Source organism: Carcharodon carcharias, chromosome 13 (assembly GCF_017639515.1).
Source record: "Carcharodon carcharias isolate sCarCar2 chromosome 13, sCarCar2.pri, whole genome shotgun sequence".
Lineage (NCBI taxonomy): Eukaryota > Metazoa > Chordata > Chondrichthyes > Lamniformes > Lamnidae > Carcharodon > Carcharodon carcharias.
Window position 1 is genome coordinate 15,905,753 of NC_054479.1, and position 15,847 is coordinate 15,921,599.

The 15,847-nt window shown below is 43.8% G+C and overlaps 1 protein-coding gene across 4 annotated transcripts in view; it reads right to left on the bottom strand.

Annotated features, from left to right (window-relative positions):
• The window catches only part of LOC121286299 (unconventional myosin-XVIIIb-like), a 341,286-nt gene that overhangs the window by 51,183 nt on the left and 274,256 nt on the right, over window positions 1-15,847 (bottom strand). For all 4 annotated transcript variants that reach the window (XM_041203361.1, XM_041203360.1, XM_041203359.1 and 1 more), the window contains exons 34-36: window positions 14,527-14,643; window positions 5,584-5,667; window positions 3,773-3,910 (exon numbers count right to left, since the gene is read on the bottom strand). In XM_041203361.1, coding sequence (XP_041059295.1) covers window positions 3,773-3,910; window positions 5,584-5,667; window positions 14,527-14,643 — 339 coding nt within the window. The remainder of the gene's footprint in view (window positions 1-3,772; window positions 3,911-5,583; window positions 5,668-14,526; window positions 14,644-15,847) is intronic.

Genomic DNA, 15,847 nt, shown 5'->3' on the forward strand with positions numbered 1-15,847 from the left:
CAGGAAAATAGCCTGGGGGGCTGGATGATGACAGTGGCATAAACCCGTCTCTGTACACACACCCAAAATCCTGCCGTGATGTAAAGAGTTTCACATTCCCAGGCCTGACCCCATTCCCTCAAGGAGCACAACATTCAGCTGGTTGAGAAAATTTCAAAGGAACGAAAACTACTAGGAATTTTTTAAGTAAATAACCTTTATCAACAGTTAGCTATTAACAAGAGGGAAATCGAAAACTAGGGGGCACAGGTTAAAAATAAGAGGTCTCCCATTTAAGGTAGAGATGAGGAGGGATTTCTTCTCTCAGGGGGTCATTGGTCTTTGGAGTTCCCTTCAACAGAGAGCAGTGGAGGCTGGGTCACTGATTACATTCAAGGCTGAGTTAGACAGATTTTTTTCATCAACTAGGGAGCTAAGGGTTATGGGGCAGGCAGGAAAGCGGAGTTAAGGCCACAATAAGATCAGAAGATCAGCCATAATCGAATGGCGTAGCAGGCTCGATGGGCCGAATAGCCTACTCGTGCTTCTATTTCTGATCTTATTCCTTGCATACGGATATCAGATTTCGTAAAATAAATCACAGGATCATTGCTAGCATTTTTTTAATGATACATTTTTTTTTTTAAAACATGATCAACTCTTTTCCTGAAACAGAAGGATTAGAGTGGTTTACATTATGAGGCCAGTCTTCCAGACCTGGATATGTTTCTCTCGCAACAGATGCTGCCAGACTTGCTGAGTATTTCAAGCATTCCTCCTATTTCCTATTTCACATTTTCAACACCCTCTGTATTTGGCTTTTGCGCCCGAGTTGGATTCGTTCCATGTAGAGGAAACAGGGAACACGATCCGGGCATTGAAAATGTTAAAATGACCATGGATAGCATGGGCATAAATAAGTTTTAACTGCGATAGTTGAAATAAGAAGTACATAATGAACAAGAGCTGTGAGATGATCCAAGTGTGTTTTAGTTGTCAGTCATCATAATGATAGGCCCAGAAGGGGGTGCCAGAACAACCTGTTGGGGGATTAAGTCACACTAGAGTTAATGCGGCAAGGAAAGAGCCTTGGAATACATCACTGCTGTTATTACTCCATGTACTAATCTTTTCCAAAAGCAACATTGTGGCAGGAAGCCAACTCCATTTTTTAAAAACAGAATTATCTGAAAATTGTGGAAAACTAAAGGCCATCCATTTGTTGGGGGCCAAACAGCAGGGGGAAAAAGGTACCTGAAATTTGGCAAGATTAGCAATGCAGCTTGATGATGTAGGTAAATAGCCTCTCACTGCATTAACCCACCAGGTAAACTCCACATTTCAGATGAAAGCCTAAGATGGATAAAAGGATTTAAAAGATTTAACATCGCTTAGGGCTCAGATAATAAATATGAATGGAATCAGATTAACACATGGACATATTTGATCAGTGAGGGAGCACATATTTTATTCTCCGTCAAGAAAAATTGGAGAAATTACATAAACAGCACTATATGAATTGGAAAAGCAGTTTGTAATGCATGGAAAGCCAATTTTTGAAAGAGTTAAATTACATGCAAAGAAGCTCAAAAATTCATTGGATAAATACTTGAAGGGAAAGCAGTTGCAGGGCTATGGGAAAAGAGCAAGGAAGTGGGATTAATTGAATAGCTTAAACAAAGAGCCAACACTGGGGTGATGGAACGAATGGTCTCCATGCTGTATCATTCTATGATCCATGACTCTTTGAAAGGGGAATAGGGAATAGTTTTGTTATAGCTTGATACTGTTCAGAAGAACACAATAGCTACTTTGCTTGGCAAAGGAATTCATTGTCATGCCCTTGTGGGGTAACAAGGCAAGAGATTGTTTGAAATATTATAATTAGAACCTGAATTAAATCTTGATAAGCTAATAACTCAAGCAAGACAGAAGCTATTAAAAAATGAGAAGCAGTGAACAGGCAACAGCCAGCGGCAACCAAAAACACCAAGCAGCTGATATAGGGGAAGTCACAGCACACTGGGGATAAAAAAACCCAGTCATATTATACTCAAGGGCAGAACCTCAAATTGTGGCCTATAAGCCAACCTCTGAAGCTTTGAAAAATCCTTGCAAAAACAGGATCGACTTATAGGCTGAGCATAAAATGTGACCGGTGATGGCGTGGGTCGTCGTTGGTTTGAAATATGAAAGAAAAAATAACACCCGTAATTCAATTTAAATGAATGCGTCATCCGCTCTGTGCGGGCGTGTCTTAAACTCCTGCACATCTTCTTGGCAGCATGGCCCGTATGGCCTCCTTGATCCCATGCACAGACTTACGAGGTGAGCGTAAGCTTGAGCATATACTACTGTACTGAAAATTTGAGGCCGACTCCGAATGTGAATACTGCCTAAACATGCAATTATTAGCTGAAAAATTGGGAGTCGACTCATACGTCGGGTGTAGGACTAACCGTACATTTTGGCACCAGAAAGTGGGGTTGTCTCCTGTCAAAGACTTATCAGTTACATTGTTAATGTTTGTAATGTTAATTATATTGTTAAGGTTAAGAAAAACAGATGATAGGTATTAACTGTCTTTGAGCACATATAAATAGGAATAGCTGGAACACTGGGTGAGAGAGGAGAGCTGTGAAACTGAGCAAATCAATAAACTCTCTCAATAAAGAAAAACTCTGTGTCTTGGTTTCAGCTTCACCAAACAGAATTGATCCTATTAATATTTTATACGCCAGGTATAGGCTGCAATCTATGGTAGCGGTGTATCTACGGGGAGGTGGTGGCGTAGTGGTAGTGTCACTGGACTGGTAATCCAGAGGCCCGGGGTAATGCTCTGGGGACCTGGGTTTGAATCCCACCACTGCAGATGGTGGAGTTTGAATTTGACAAATATCTGGAATTAAATCTGAGAGAGCGCACAGATCTCCCTGAGGCCAAGGTCTGCCTCAGGGAGATCAGCTCAGATTTTCAACTTTTAATAAAGGAGTTTAAAAATTTTCTCTGCCATGTCCCCTCATGTGACATTGTTACATGAGTTGGGATATGTCCATAACTTTTACTTAAACCTTTCATTAAAATTTAAATGCCCTCATAAAACCGCATCCCTCCAGTGGAAGAGGTTTCATGTTTTTTCACAAGCCTTAAGAGGCCATTGACAGGTCGGCAGGCATTCATCCGATTCAGCTGCGCCCCCACCGATCTGAAAATGGAAATGACGTGGGGTGACACCGGGAGTTCCACCCCGTGTCATTTTACACGTCGGCGAGTGTGCCCTGCCCCTGCTCACCAACCAGAAGATCCTGCCCTAGGAGGAATGTGAATGTACCTTAGTAGGCAAGAAAACCTATAGACAACATTACCACCCACTGGAGAAGTCCTCAGTGGCATTAAAATCGCTTTAGAGTGGATCTTTACACTCATTGAAACCTTCATCCTCCTGATTTTTTTTTAACATTACACGTTACTGATTTGCAGGTCTTTATCTCATAACAAAATAACATTCCCCCTTCTAAGAAACCTTTCAATAAATGTTCCCAAAATACGGTCATAAATCCAGCCTCTTTTTTAAAATTGGTGTTGATAATCTCCTCAATCTTATTCTAAGATTTCTTATTTCTGAGGGTACTGGTAATTGTAATTCCTAATTGCACTGCAAAGAACTATAGGAACCTAAATAAAACAATATAGATTCGCAAGAGGTGGACTTAGCAATTCAAAAGGTGTCTGGAAGGATAAGAAGGGGATTCAAAAGGGAAACAATGGTTAAACACAAAACAAAAAGGTCTACCTCAAATCTCTTTAGCTGTGCCCTCTGGAACTCAAGTTTGTTCTCAAGATCACAGATGATAGCTTCTTGTCGGCTTACGATTCCACGCTCCACCATCGAGTGTTCCATATACTCAATCCTATTCCGAGCAACCTGCAGCTGTGTATTTGACAAGATTAATTACACAAAGAGGGGCTGACTTTCATACTGAACGACAGCACAGGCAATGGCAAAGAGCATCAAATGGCTCCTTATAACTTTATATCCAAAAGAAATTAACTTTGACAGATAAATCTACAATCGTCAACTTTCACCAGAGGCACAGATATACCTTTTTCCTGGTTAAGTTAGTTAATTCTACTGTAGGGGGTTGAAAGGTGACATCATTAACATGGCAATGCATGCTTCAAATGGGTATTTTCATAAGCCTCTTTTGAATATTGTTATTCAGTGTTATTCATTCTTATTGTAAGTCTAATAAAGAAATCTAAATATAAGCATATTCACCAATACGCTGATAATTGTAAATTTAGAAGGTGTATTAGACACAAATCCAGTTCAATCTTAATTAACTGCAGCCGTATAACTGGATAACAATCACAAATGGCAATTCAATAGCAGTTTCTTATCAGTTTATTACTGAATTAGGTAGAATGAAAAATTTAGGTTATTCCACTGTTACTCATGAACTCTTTTTTCAGAGCCACAATCTCGAGCAGAGAGCTTGGAGACCACTATCAAATAAGTTATAATATAGATTGATAGGGCAAGTCATTACTTCTGTCCTGTGCAGTGAGGAATTGGCAAGTGGTTCTTTCATTTGTGCTTGTGAAGGCAGGGGCAGCCTTTTCTCAATAGTGTTTTCTCAAGAGAGAGAGAGATTAAACCACAATATATTCATGTTCCAACAACCTTTCAGAGCATCAGGAATCACAACTGGAGCTCCAGAAACCACAGAGGAACCCATTTGTCAAGACTCACAGTTGAGAGAAAGGTAAAAATTACTATGGGCACCACTGAGGGACTAATTGGCCATAGGTTGAATCTGCCTGGACTTCAGACAGACTCAGTGTTCTACTGGAGGGGTTGGCTCAGCTTTGAGATGAAACTAGCTGATATCTGTGTATGAGTCAGAAGTGGATGATCAAGAGAATGTTCAGTAACGGGGAATGAAACTTAAAATGAAGATTTGGGAACTGGGTTTTCTCAGAAGTGGAGACTTGAAAAAAATGATCCATTGATGAACAAGGTTATGGCTTGGTTATTTTTGTCTTTTTCAAGTGGATCAAAAATTTCAGCATCAAATATCCAAACTTTACAGAGAGGAAGTGAAGTTGTAAGGACATTACTTCAAGGATCGATGCTTTCTAAACAAAGCAGCTTATTTGTTGACTTGGCCCTACTTTAAGCAAACCCTTTGCCCTTTCAGGCTATTCACATGTATCTTTAAACAGCTTGTTAAAAAGGTTGCAGATGTGTCCCATTTTTACTGGTAAGAAAAACCTCAACACTAATGCCGTTATGAATAGTCGCTGGTTTTTCTCTTAATAATGCATTAATCTTTGACCTTCAGAAAACTGCTTCCTGCTAGAATATCAAAATAATGTGCAGCTCACTATAAGGTCCATCCATTACTGTAGCATAAAGGTTACACGCAATTGTTCAAAGACAGTAGCTATTGTCAATTTGCACAATGTAGGAAGGCATGATAGCTACCAAGTCTATATAGGCTCTTAATCTCAAAAAGAAATTCTAGGATCTGATCTCAGCATTTAATTCATTAACTTGAAACTGACCCTAAAGTCACCAATGTTGTCATTAAAGCCTCCTACCTTTTCTTCGAAACTTTGTTTTTCCTTTGTAGCTTTCTCCAACTGACCTTGTAGCTCCTGTATCTGTGCAATGTCATTGGACGACTGGTGATGGAGAGAAAAGGGAGATAAAATTTGATAAACTAAACAAAAATTAATATCAACCACAAAATAATGTAGCTCTTAATATCTACGAAACTGAAAGGCCTCTCCTGAAGAAGATGTTGATCAGAGGAAACTTTTTCAGTGGAAGAAGCCTGCATGCACCAAGACTTGGACAACATTCAGGCTTGGGCTGACAAGTGGCAAATAACATTTGCACCACACAAGTGCCAGGCAATGACAACTCCAACAAGACAGAATCTAACCATCTCCCCTTGACATTTAATGGTATTACCATCACTGAATCCCCCACTATCAACATCCTGAGAGTTACCATTGACCAGAAACTTAACTGGAGCAGCCACATCAATACTGTGGCTACAAGAGCAGGTCAAAGGCTGGGAATTCTGTGGTGAATAACTCATCCCCTGGTTCCATAAAGCCTGTCCACCATCTACAAGGCACAAGTCAGGAGTGTGAGGGAATACTCTCCACTTACTTGGATGAGTGCACTCAAAAAGCTCAACACCTCTCGGACAAAATAACCCACTTGACAGGCACCCCATCAACCACCTTAAATGTTCATTTCCTTTGCCATCAGTGCACAGTGACAGCTGTGTGTACCATCTACAAGATGCACTACAGCAGCACTCTGAGGCTCTTTCAACAACACCGTCCAAACCCACAACTTCTACCACCTAGAAGGACAAGGGTAGCAGACACATGGGAGCAACACCACATGGAAGCTCCCTTCCATGTCAAACACCATCCTGACTTGGAAATATGTCACCATTTTTCACTGTCACTATGTCAAAAACCTGGGACTTGCTCCCTAACATCACTGTGTACCTACATCATATCGACTGCAGTGGTTCAAAGGAGGTAGATCATCACCACCTTCACAAGGGTTTACTAGGGATGAGCAAGAAATACTGGCCTTGCCTGTGACGCTCACATTCCAAAAACAAATACCTATATTAGAGAAAAGGTGATCATTAGAAGACCAATTCTTTTTATATATGCTGCTCCTATCTTTCTTCCTAGCCCCAATACATAGGACCTTATCTCTTTAAGTGGAAGCATCTATATATAGACTGCATCTATTTTATTCCTCTGTGAAACACACTGGGATACTTTTTGCTTCATCAGAAGCACTATCTAGATACAAGTTATTATTGTCCGAGACTATATTGAAGAAAGAAGGTCAACAGAACCTCCAAAGCCTGCGACCTTTACTACCTGGAAGCACAACAGTAGCAGGGCACAACAGCAGCATGAGAACAGGTTCCCTCCAATTAGAGCACCATCCAGACCTGGCTGTATAATCTCCATGCCTTTACCATCGCTAGGTAACAAACCCCATAAGGAGGGAACTCCCTCCCTAACAGCACCATGGGTGTGCCTACACCCCATAGAGTGCAGTGGTTCAAGAAGGCAGCTCACCACCATCTACTGGGCTACTGTAATAAACTTGGTGTACCGGGCAGCTTCCCTGTTAGAAACAGTTAACTTTATATACAGAGCTGCTGAAGAAGCTACATGCTTGAACCAGGTCCACAACGAGAAAGCTCTGTCCCTAAGATTAACTGCGCTTAGGGCTGATTTGTCAGTACAATCATGTGATCTCTAAACAATATGAAACGTTTCACTTACAATCGCTACGTTACTTCCCTTTAATTTATTTTACATCTCTTATTTACAAGAATATCTTAATCCATAACATATATAAATATACACAGTTCATTCTATTATAGATTAAGTCACTGAGGTGGTTTTCTAATTTGGTTAGAACAACGTAGCTCTATGACTTGAGAATCTCCCACTGGATCAACTTAATCAGGAACTGTGGCATCAGGGACATCCTTACACAATGGCAGTTCAGAATTATTTATTTCAATAGAGACATCAGGTATGGCTATTCTATGTTGATCTAGCACCTCAGGGATTAAAGATTTGACCTCAATTCCTGATGGAGTAACCAGTTGTTGGGGTGTCTCTCTACTTCTTAGATGATCCACGTGTTTCCTGACAATCTGGCTTTCCAATTCCACATGGTATGACAAAGGTCCTGTTTCAGGGACAATTATACCAGGAACCCAACCAGGTCCATTTCCAAAATTTCACACGAAAACTGTCTCTCCCACAGTAAATTTTTGAGCTTTACTGTGAATATCATGGTTCACTTTCTGACTACTCTGGTTCTTCTCTACCTTCCCCTCTAAGTTAGGAAAAACCAGACTCAACCTTGTGCGAAGGCAGCATTTCATTAGGAATTCAGACAGTGTTGAGTCTGTAGTTGCCTGAGGAGCGTGTGTGTTTAAGACTGCGTGTGTGTTTTAGACTGTGTGTGTGTATTAGAGTGCGAGTTTGTATTAGACTGTTGGTGTGTGTGTGTGTGTGTATTAAACAGTTGGTGTATGTGTTTGTGTGTGTATTAGACTGTGTGTCTGTATTAGACTGTGTGTCTGTATTAGACTGTGATAGCTGAAAAGAAATTGTGAAATTCATGTTTCTAACCTTCCTTCAGATAACTTATTCATTCCAGTTTTAAAAGTTTACACTGCTCTTTCTGCTAACCTATTGGCTGAGGGATGATACGGTGCTGTATTAATATGTTTAATCCCATTTAAGCTCATGAATCTCTGGAATTCCATACTAGTGAAAGCAGTAGCTTTATCCAAAACAGGTAGGCCATGTACACTAAAAATTGACGCAACATTTCAATAGTTGCACATGACGTAGGTAATCTAACTTCATGCACTTCCATCCACTTAGAATGCAGGTCTATGATCAATAAAAACATGGTCCCTAAAAATGTTCCTACAAGGACCTGTATGTAATCTAACCCAGGGTCGACCAGGCCACTCCCATGGATGCAGTGGAGCTGAAACGGGCAACTTCTGTTGTTGCTGACACTGGAGACAGTGTTTCACCATTTTTCCTATATCACTGTCTATGCTTGGCCACCAGACATAGCTTCCTGCAAGCATCTTCATCTTCGATGTGCCCTGGATGCGCACTGTGAAGCTCCATCAAGAGTGGTTCTCTTCCTTGCGAGGGGATGATGACTCTTGATCCCTACAACAAGATACGATCTTGACAACTTAATTCATTTTTATGGGCATATAAGGCTTTTATCTCTTCACAGACTGGTGCATTCAACCATCCTTGCAATCCCAGTTCTCAGACTTTTGATAAAATTGGATCCCTGTTTGTCCAATTCTTTATCTGATTTGCACAGACCAACGAGGAGTCCAGGAAATTGAACACAAGTACAACTTCTTGCAGTACTGGAGCATGTGTAATGCTATCTGACAAAGGGAGACAACTAAGGCATCTGCGTTTGCTATATGCACACCCAGATGGTGCATAATGGTGCACTCATATGCCAACAAAATCAAATCCCATCATTGAATTCTGGCAGAGGCTATCGGCAGAATTGCTTTATCTTCACTAGATACACCTGAATAAAGTGCCTATGATCTGACACTACGGTGAAATGTCGACCATGCAGATATTGATGGAATTTCTTTACTCCAAATATTATGAACAAGCCTTTTTCAAGTTATGAGTAAGCCTTCTCATGTAGAGGGTTCTGGGGACATAGCCTAATGGTCTTTCGAAACCATCTTCCATCCTGTGTGATAACACCACTCCCACACTGTAGGGAGATGCATCACAGGTTAATATTAATTCTTTTGATGGGTCATAGCAAACATGACGAGTGTAAAAGCTTCTTGACTTTTATGAAGACTTCTTGTTGTTGCGTCTTCCATGACCATCTATGGTTCTTCTTCAATAATAAGCGTAAAGGGGCTAAAGCTGTCGACAAATTTGGCAAGGAGCAACTATAATAAAAATCATGTCTAAAAAAGACTTGAGTTCAGTGACACAGGTAGGTGAGGGCACCTCCTTGATTGCCCTGTCTGTCTCCTCTACTGGATACAAGCCTTGGGCATCCACTCGATGACCCAAGTAAGTGACTTCAGTCGCTTGGAAAATACACTTCTCTTTCTTCAATCGTACACCAGCTTCCAAAGATCTCCTTAAAACCTCCTCTAGATTGGCCAAATGTTCAGCTTCCATTGACCCTATGATCAGGACGTCATCCAGGTACACGACTGCGTGGGGAGGTCCTTGCAATAGGCTTTCCAAGGTTCTTTGGAAAATCACACAGGCAGATGATACACCAAAGGGTGGGCGTGTATATTGGTACATGCCCTTGTGTGTGTTGATGGTTACATACCTTCTAGATGTGCTGCCCAGCTCTACCTGTTGGTATGCATGGCTCATGTTCAGTATAGTGTAGGAACTTCCTCCTGTATTATTAGAGTACAAACCTTCTATCCTTGGGATATGCTATTTGTCTAATTTAGCAGCCTTGTTCATAGTTAATTTGTAATCTCCGCAAATGCGAATAGTTTGATCTGGTTTCATCACAGGGACAATCGGCACTGCCCATTCCAAAAATTAGACTGACTGGATTATTCCTAACTTCTCTAAATGGCCCAATTTTGCATCCACCTTCTCCTTTAGGGCGTAAGGCACAGGTCTGATCTTAAAGAACTGGTGTGTTGTCTTCAAATCTTCGTATATTTTTGCTTGTATGCCTTTTATTTTTCCATTTCATCACGAAATATGCTGTCACACTTTTTTAATGGTTCAGGAATCCCTCATGTTCTAACTTGAAACATTTCTGACCAGTTAAGCTTAATTTCTTTTAACCAATCGCAGCCCAGAAGACGAGGTCCTTCACCTGTTACAATGATCACTGGAAGCTGGGCTGTCTGTTGCCTGTAGGTTGCAAGTACAGGGGTGATGCCTTTTACCTGTATTGACTCTCCGGTGTATGTCTTCAGCTGAGCCATGGTTTGCTCCAGATTCAGTGGCTGGGTACCTTCACTTAGGTATTTAAATGTGTGTTCTCCCAGCACTGTCATCGACGCTCCCAAGTCAACCTCCATGACTGAGGCTTCCCATTCACTTGAAGGGTGATGGTGACTGGTTCAGTTTTCACTGCTTTGACATTGTGTAGGGAATAGATATCAGTATCAGCAGCTTCTGGTTCTGTTATATCGTGCGCTTCAATCATCTTGGTCCGCTGTCTGCTTGGCTGTCTTGATTTTGCCCCGCATTGCTTTATAACATGCCCTTTTTTGTGACAGTAATGGCATTCTCCCACTTTAAATCTGCAGGTTTCCAGTACATGGTTACCCCCACATCGATAACAAATTAATTTCTGAATTGCTCGTGAGATGCTTCCAGTATCCTTTTTTGTTTCTCGAGCGGTAGAGACTGTTGTCCTTGAGAGTATTGCCGAAGTCGTAGTGCTCAGTCAACTGTTTTAACTTTTCGATGTACTTTGCGGTTGACTCACCCGGGGCCCTTACTCTGGAATTGAACTTAAATCTTTACACAATCACCGATGGCTTCGGTTGAAAATGTGTCTTCACGAGGTCTGCCAGCTCGTTAAAAGATTTGGAATTGGGTGCATTCGGGGCAGTCAGGCTACAGATGAGGTTATATGTCCTGCTCCCGTGGACACTTAGAAGAATTGCTTTCTGCTTCTCCTCCGCTGTTATTTCATTCGCCACAAAGTAGAAACATAGGTGCTCTTTGTACTGGCTCCAGTCTTCCATGGACAAGTCATGCGGGTCGATTCTGCCAAAGAACAGCATGACTGGCGAGCATACTTTTTTTTCTTTCCTTAAAGGTTGATGTACTCACATTCAGGAGGTGAGGTGCAGCGTCAGAGCTATTTATCCTCGTCGTCCATTGTAATAAACTTGTGCATGGGACGTGTTTCTTGTTAGAAACAGTTAACTTTATTTACAGAGCTCCTGAAAAAGCTACATGCTTGAATCAGGTCCATGACTACAAAGCTCCACCCTTAAGATTACCCATGCTTAGGGCTGATTCGTCAGCACAATCATGTGATCCCTAAAACAGTATGAAAGGTTTTACTTACAATAGCTACAGCTACTAAGGTTGGGCTATAAATGCTGGCCTAACCAGCAATGTCCAGTTCCCAAGAATATTTTTTTTAAAAATAGCCAGGAAAGGTGTACATGAAACTGAGGAGTTGCTGAAGGAATCCCTGCGGTTTTAATCAGCTGTTTTATCTCTGACGATGCTTTTCCGCTCAAGCATGTTTTGGCTCAAGCGTGGACACCCAACCATGTTTACCCAGAACAGGAGCCTCCTGCAGCCAACTCCACAACTGCCATTTCCATTCTCAAACACTGTCCCTTCACAATTACCCACAGCCCCAAGTCAGAACCCTAAACATGAAAGATTCTGAAGAAATGCAGAAATAAAGTAGTCCTGGATCGTGAAAGCTGTGAACAGAAAGATTACAATTTTTGCGCTATCATTAATAAGCAGCACTAAGGCTCCTTCGACAGCACCTTCCAAACCCGTGACCTCTACCATCTAGAAGGATCAGGGCAGCAAATGCATGGGAACACCACCACCTGCAAGTTCCTCTCCAAGGCACTCACCATCCCAACTTGGAACTATGTCACCGTTCCTTCACTATCACTGGGTCAACATCCTGGAACTCCCTCCCTAACAGCACTGTGGGTGTACCTACACCACAGGGACTGCAGTGGTTCAAGAAGGCAGCTCACCACCACCTTCTCAAGGGCGATTAGGGATGGGCAATAAAGACGCTGGCCAAGGCAACGATGCCCACACCCCATGAAAGAATAAGCAGAAAAGTACCTCATCATTGTGAGATAATTCCGCTGAATTTACAATAATTTAGGGAGAAACAAAATGGTGGAGTTGATTTTGTGAATGTTAGTTATTGATTCTGAAACACTGAAAGGGTTTTAATATCCCTGTTGTTCAATACAGTGGATATAAAAATCACACTGGCCCTGAACTTCCTCAGAGTGGGGATGGTCGGGCCTCATGGGGTGGGGATCAGGGGTTGGGGGCGTGGAGTTTGTGGGGGTGTGCAGCCTTGAGAGGAGGAGTCAGGCCTCGTCGGGGGGTGTGTGGAGCCTCAGAGAGGGTCTGAGGGATTAGGCCTTGGGGAGGCGGTTTGGGCCTTTGGGGGACTGTTGGGCCTTGAAAGCGGGGCGGGTGGGGGTTGTGCCTCGGTGGGTGTGGGCAGTTGGGTCCTGTGGGGGCAGTGGGGGTGGTGGGTGGTCAGGACTCCGGGGCGGGGTTTGCTGTTAGACCTCGGCGGGGGGGATGTCAGGCCTTGAGTGGGGGCCGGTGGGGGATATCAGGCCTCGGGGACTGTGGGGGTGGGGGTCCGAGGAGGTTATCGGGCCTTGGGTGGTGGGTGGGGGAAGTGGGACCTTGAGGGGAGGGAGCGGGTGTCGGGTCTTGGTTGAGGCCGGGTCGGGCCTCAGATGGGGTGTGTTGGACCCCAGGGGGTGGTGATGGTCATCAGGTTGGGTGGGGTCGGGCACTGGGGGTGCTGAGGTTGGGTTGGCGGGTCGGGCCTTTGGGGGGGGGATGCGGATGGTCAGGTCGGGTCGGGCCTTGGGGACAGGGGTAATTGGGTCAGGTCCTGGGGGAGTGGGGGTGATAGTCGGGCCTGGTGGGGGCGAGGGGGTGGCGGGGTGGTGGGGGCGTTGAAGAGTCACCGTGGGGATGGGGGGAGTCCTGTGGAGGTGATAGTCGAGGGTGGTAGAGGGAGACCCCTGGGGTATCGGGGGATGGGGGAGCCCCATGATGAGGTGCGGGAGTCCGGTGGGGGGAGTCCTATGCGGGGTCTGTGTAGGTCTGTTTAAAAGCTACCCAGAAATTAGAAGGTGTTTTCATTCTTCTAACTTTTTCTGAGTAACTATTGGTGTAACCCGGTTGGAACCATCGAAGTTTGCGATTAAATCACATATTTCGGATGGTTCCCACTGCAGGGAAGATTGCACTTCCGGGCAATTGCGATACAAACCTTGTCTGGGAACTTCTAAAGGGGATTCCCCCTCAGTAGGATGCTCTGGAGCTCGTTAAGTTAAGGCCCATTATTACCGAACATCAAATCAAAAATAGCAAATCATATTTGTACAGGTTTGGTTTCCTTATTTAAGAAAGGACATAAATGCATTAGAAGCAGTTCAGAGAATGTTCACTCAACTGATACCTGGGGTGCGGTGGGGGTTGGGTGTACTATTTTATGAGCAAAGGTTGCACAGGCTGGGCCTATATCCATTGGAGTTTAGAAGATTGAGAGACCGTCCTACAGAAACATATAAGATCCTGAGGGGTCGTGACAGGATGGATGCTGAAAGGATGTTTCCCCTTGTCGGAGAGACTAGAACTAGAGGACACAGTTTTTATGAATAAGGGATCTCCCACTTAAGATGGGGATGAAAGAATTTTTTTTTTTCTCTCAGAGGGTCATGAATCTTTGGAACTCTCTTTCCCAGAGAGTGATGGAGGTGGGGTCGTTGAATATTTTCAAGGCAGAGGTAGATAGATTCTTGACTAACAAGGGAGTCAAAGATTATCGGAGGTAGGCAGAATGTGGAGTGGAGGCCACAATCACATCAACCACGAGCTTATTGAAAAGCGGAGCAGACTTAAGGGGCCAAATGGCCTATACTCCTGGTCCGTATGTCATATGTATGTATGCATTGTGTTCTTTTCGCAAGTTTTAGGACAAAGAGTTCACCAGTAGTGATTTTATATTTTCAAATTGTGCCGCAGGTAGAGAGTTGTGAAAACTGCTAACTGAACTGACACTGAGGATGTAAATTTTTTTTAAAATGTCTTTACGCCAGGACAACATTCTAGATTTTAGATAATTAACATGAGCTGTAGCTCCAAAGGTGGCACCATCCACCACAATGAGTGTTTTTCAATTTAAGGGCCTGACAGCAGAAATTGACAATGTAGTCTGCCTACCTGAGCAATCAGATCCTTGTGTTTCTTCATAAGTCCATTCAGGTCCTCCTGGTCTTCGTCGAGACGTTTCAACAGATCAGCCTTCTCATGCTCCAGTTGGTACAGCTGTTCATCGGCCTACCATCAAACAGATAAAATATCTCAGTCGAGGACAGACTAACTCAACTCTAAAATATTTCTTCACCTTTATCTGCCTCTGCATTCTGGCTGTGCCAGGTACTAGATATCATGCGCAGACCGCCCAAGATCTTTCCTCAAACCCATCGATTCCATACGTTTTCCTCCCTGCCATTTTAGCTACATCGTTTGATTGGAAGCATCTGAAAAATGGGCAACTGACAATTCCTCTCTGCGTCTGATCCGCAAACAGTTTCTGCAGACTGGGACTGACCCTTCTAAATGTTCCAACAATGGGTAGAATCTTGCGCTCTTGCTGGTGGCAAGCTTGAAGGCAAGGAGGGCATGGGCTTAGGCAAATAGTGGCGTACCCAAACCATGCCGCCTTCATGCCTCCACCTGAATTAAGTTCTGGGCAAGAAGGCCCATGTTTGACCTTCCTGCTCCGCCACCAATTGAAGCCCTAAAGTGGCCAATTAAGGACCACTTGAGGGACTCATGGGCTCATCCTGCCACTGCTGGGATTAACCTCGCTGCAGACGGGCCGCTCGCCATGCAGCCTGCACAGACAGCTGGTACCCTGTAGGCAGCTTGCCATCTCTGGTTGGGGGGAGTCCCTTGATCAAAGGCACTCGGTGTCTGATGGAGGGAGGTCCTGTGAGAGCAACACTCTGCCCTTGCTTCCAAACACCCCCTGCACCCCTCTCCCCATGTGCCCCCATCTGTGACTCTGGGCGGGGGGGGGGGAGGGTGCTCTTTTGGAAGCAGAGCAGCCATGGCCTCCTCCTTGGCACTGCTGAGCGCAACAGCTGACAGACAGCCTCTGATTGGCCAGCAGCTCTCGCCAGGTGAGACTTCTGCCCCTGTGGCCCTGATTCCAGAGGAAGGCCTCGCCACTGATTGACTTGTGGTTTGGCGGGCCTTCTGGAAAAGAGACAACACGGGTCACTCTCCGGCTTTCTTGCCAGCAGGTGAGACCCCTGATGCCTTAACAGGATTCCACCCAATGTGGAACATTTTGCTGATGGTCAAGGATCAGTAACTGAAATGTGCACAAAGTTCCGACTCTGGATCCAGAATTGTTCAAACTGGGGCAGCGTGGTATGATTGAAAAATACATTGCAGGCGCCTATGCTCAAAGAGATGTTCTACCAGTTTACGCAGATGTGTGGCTGCCATTTTATGTATCTACCAAAGATGGTGC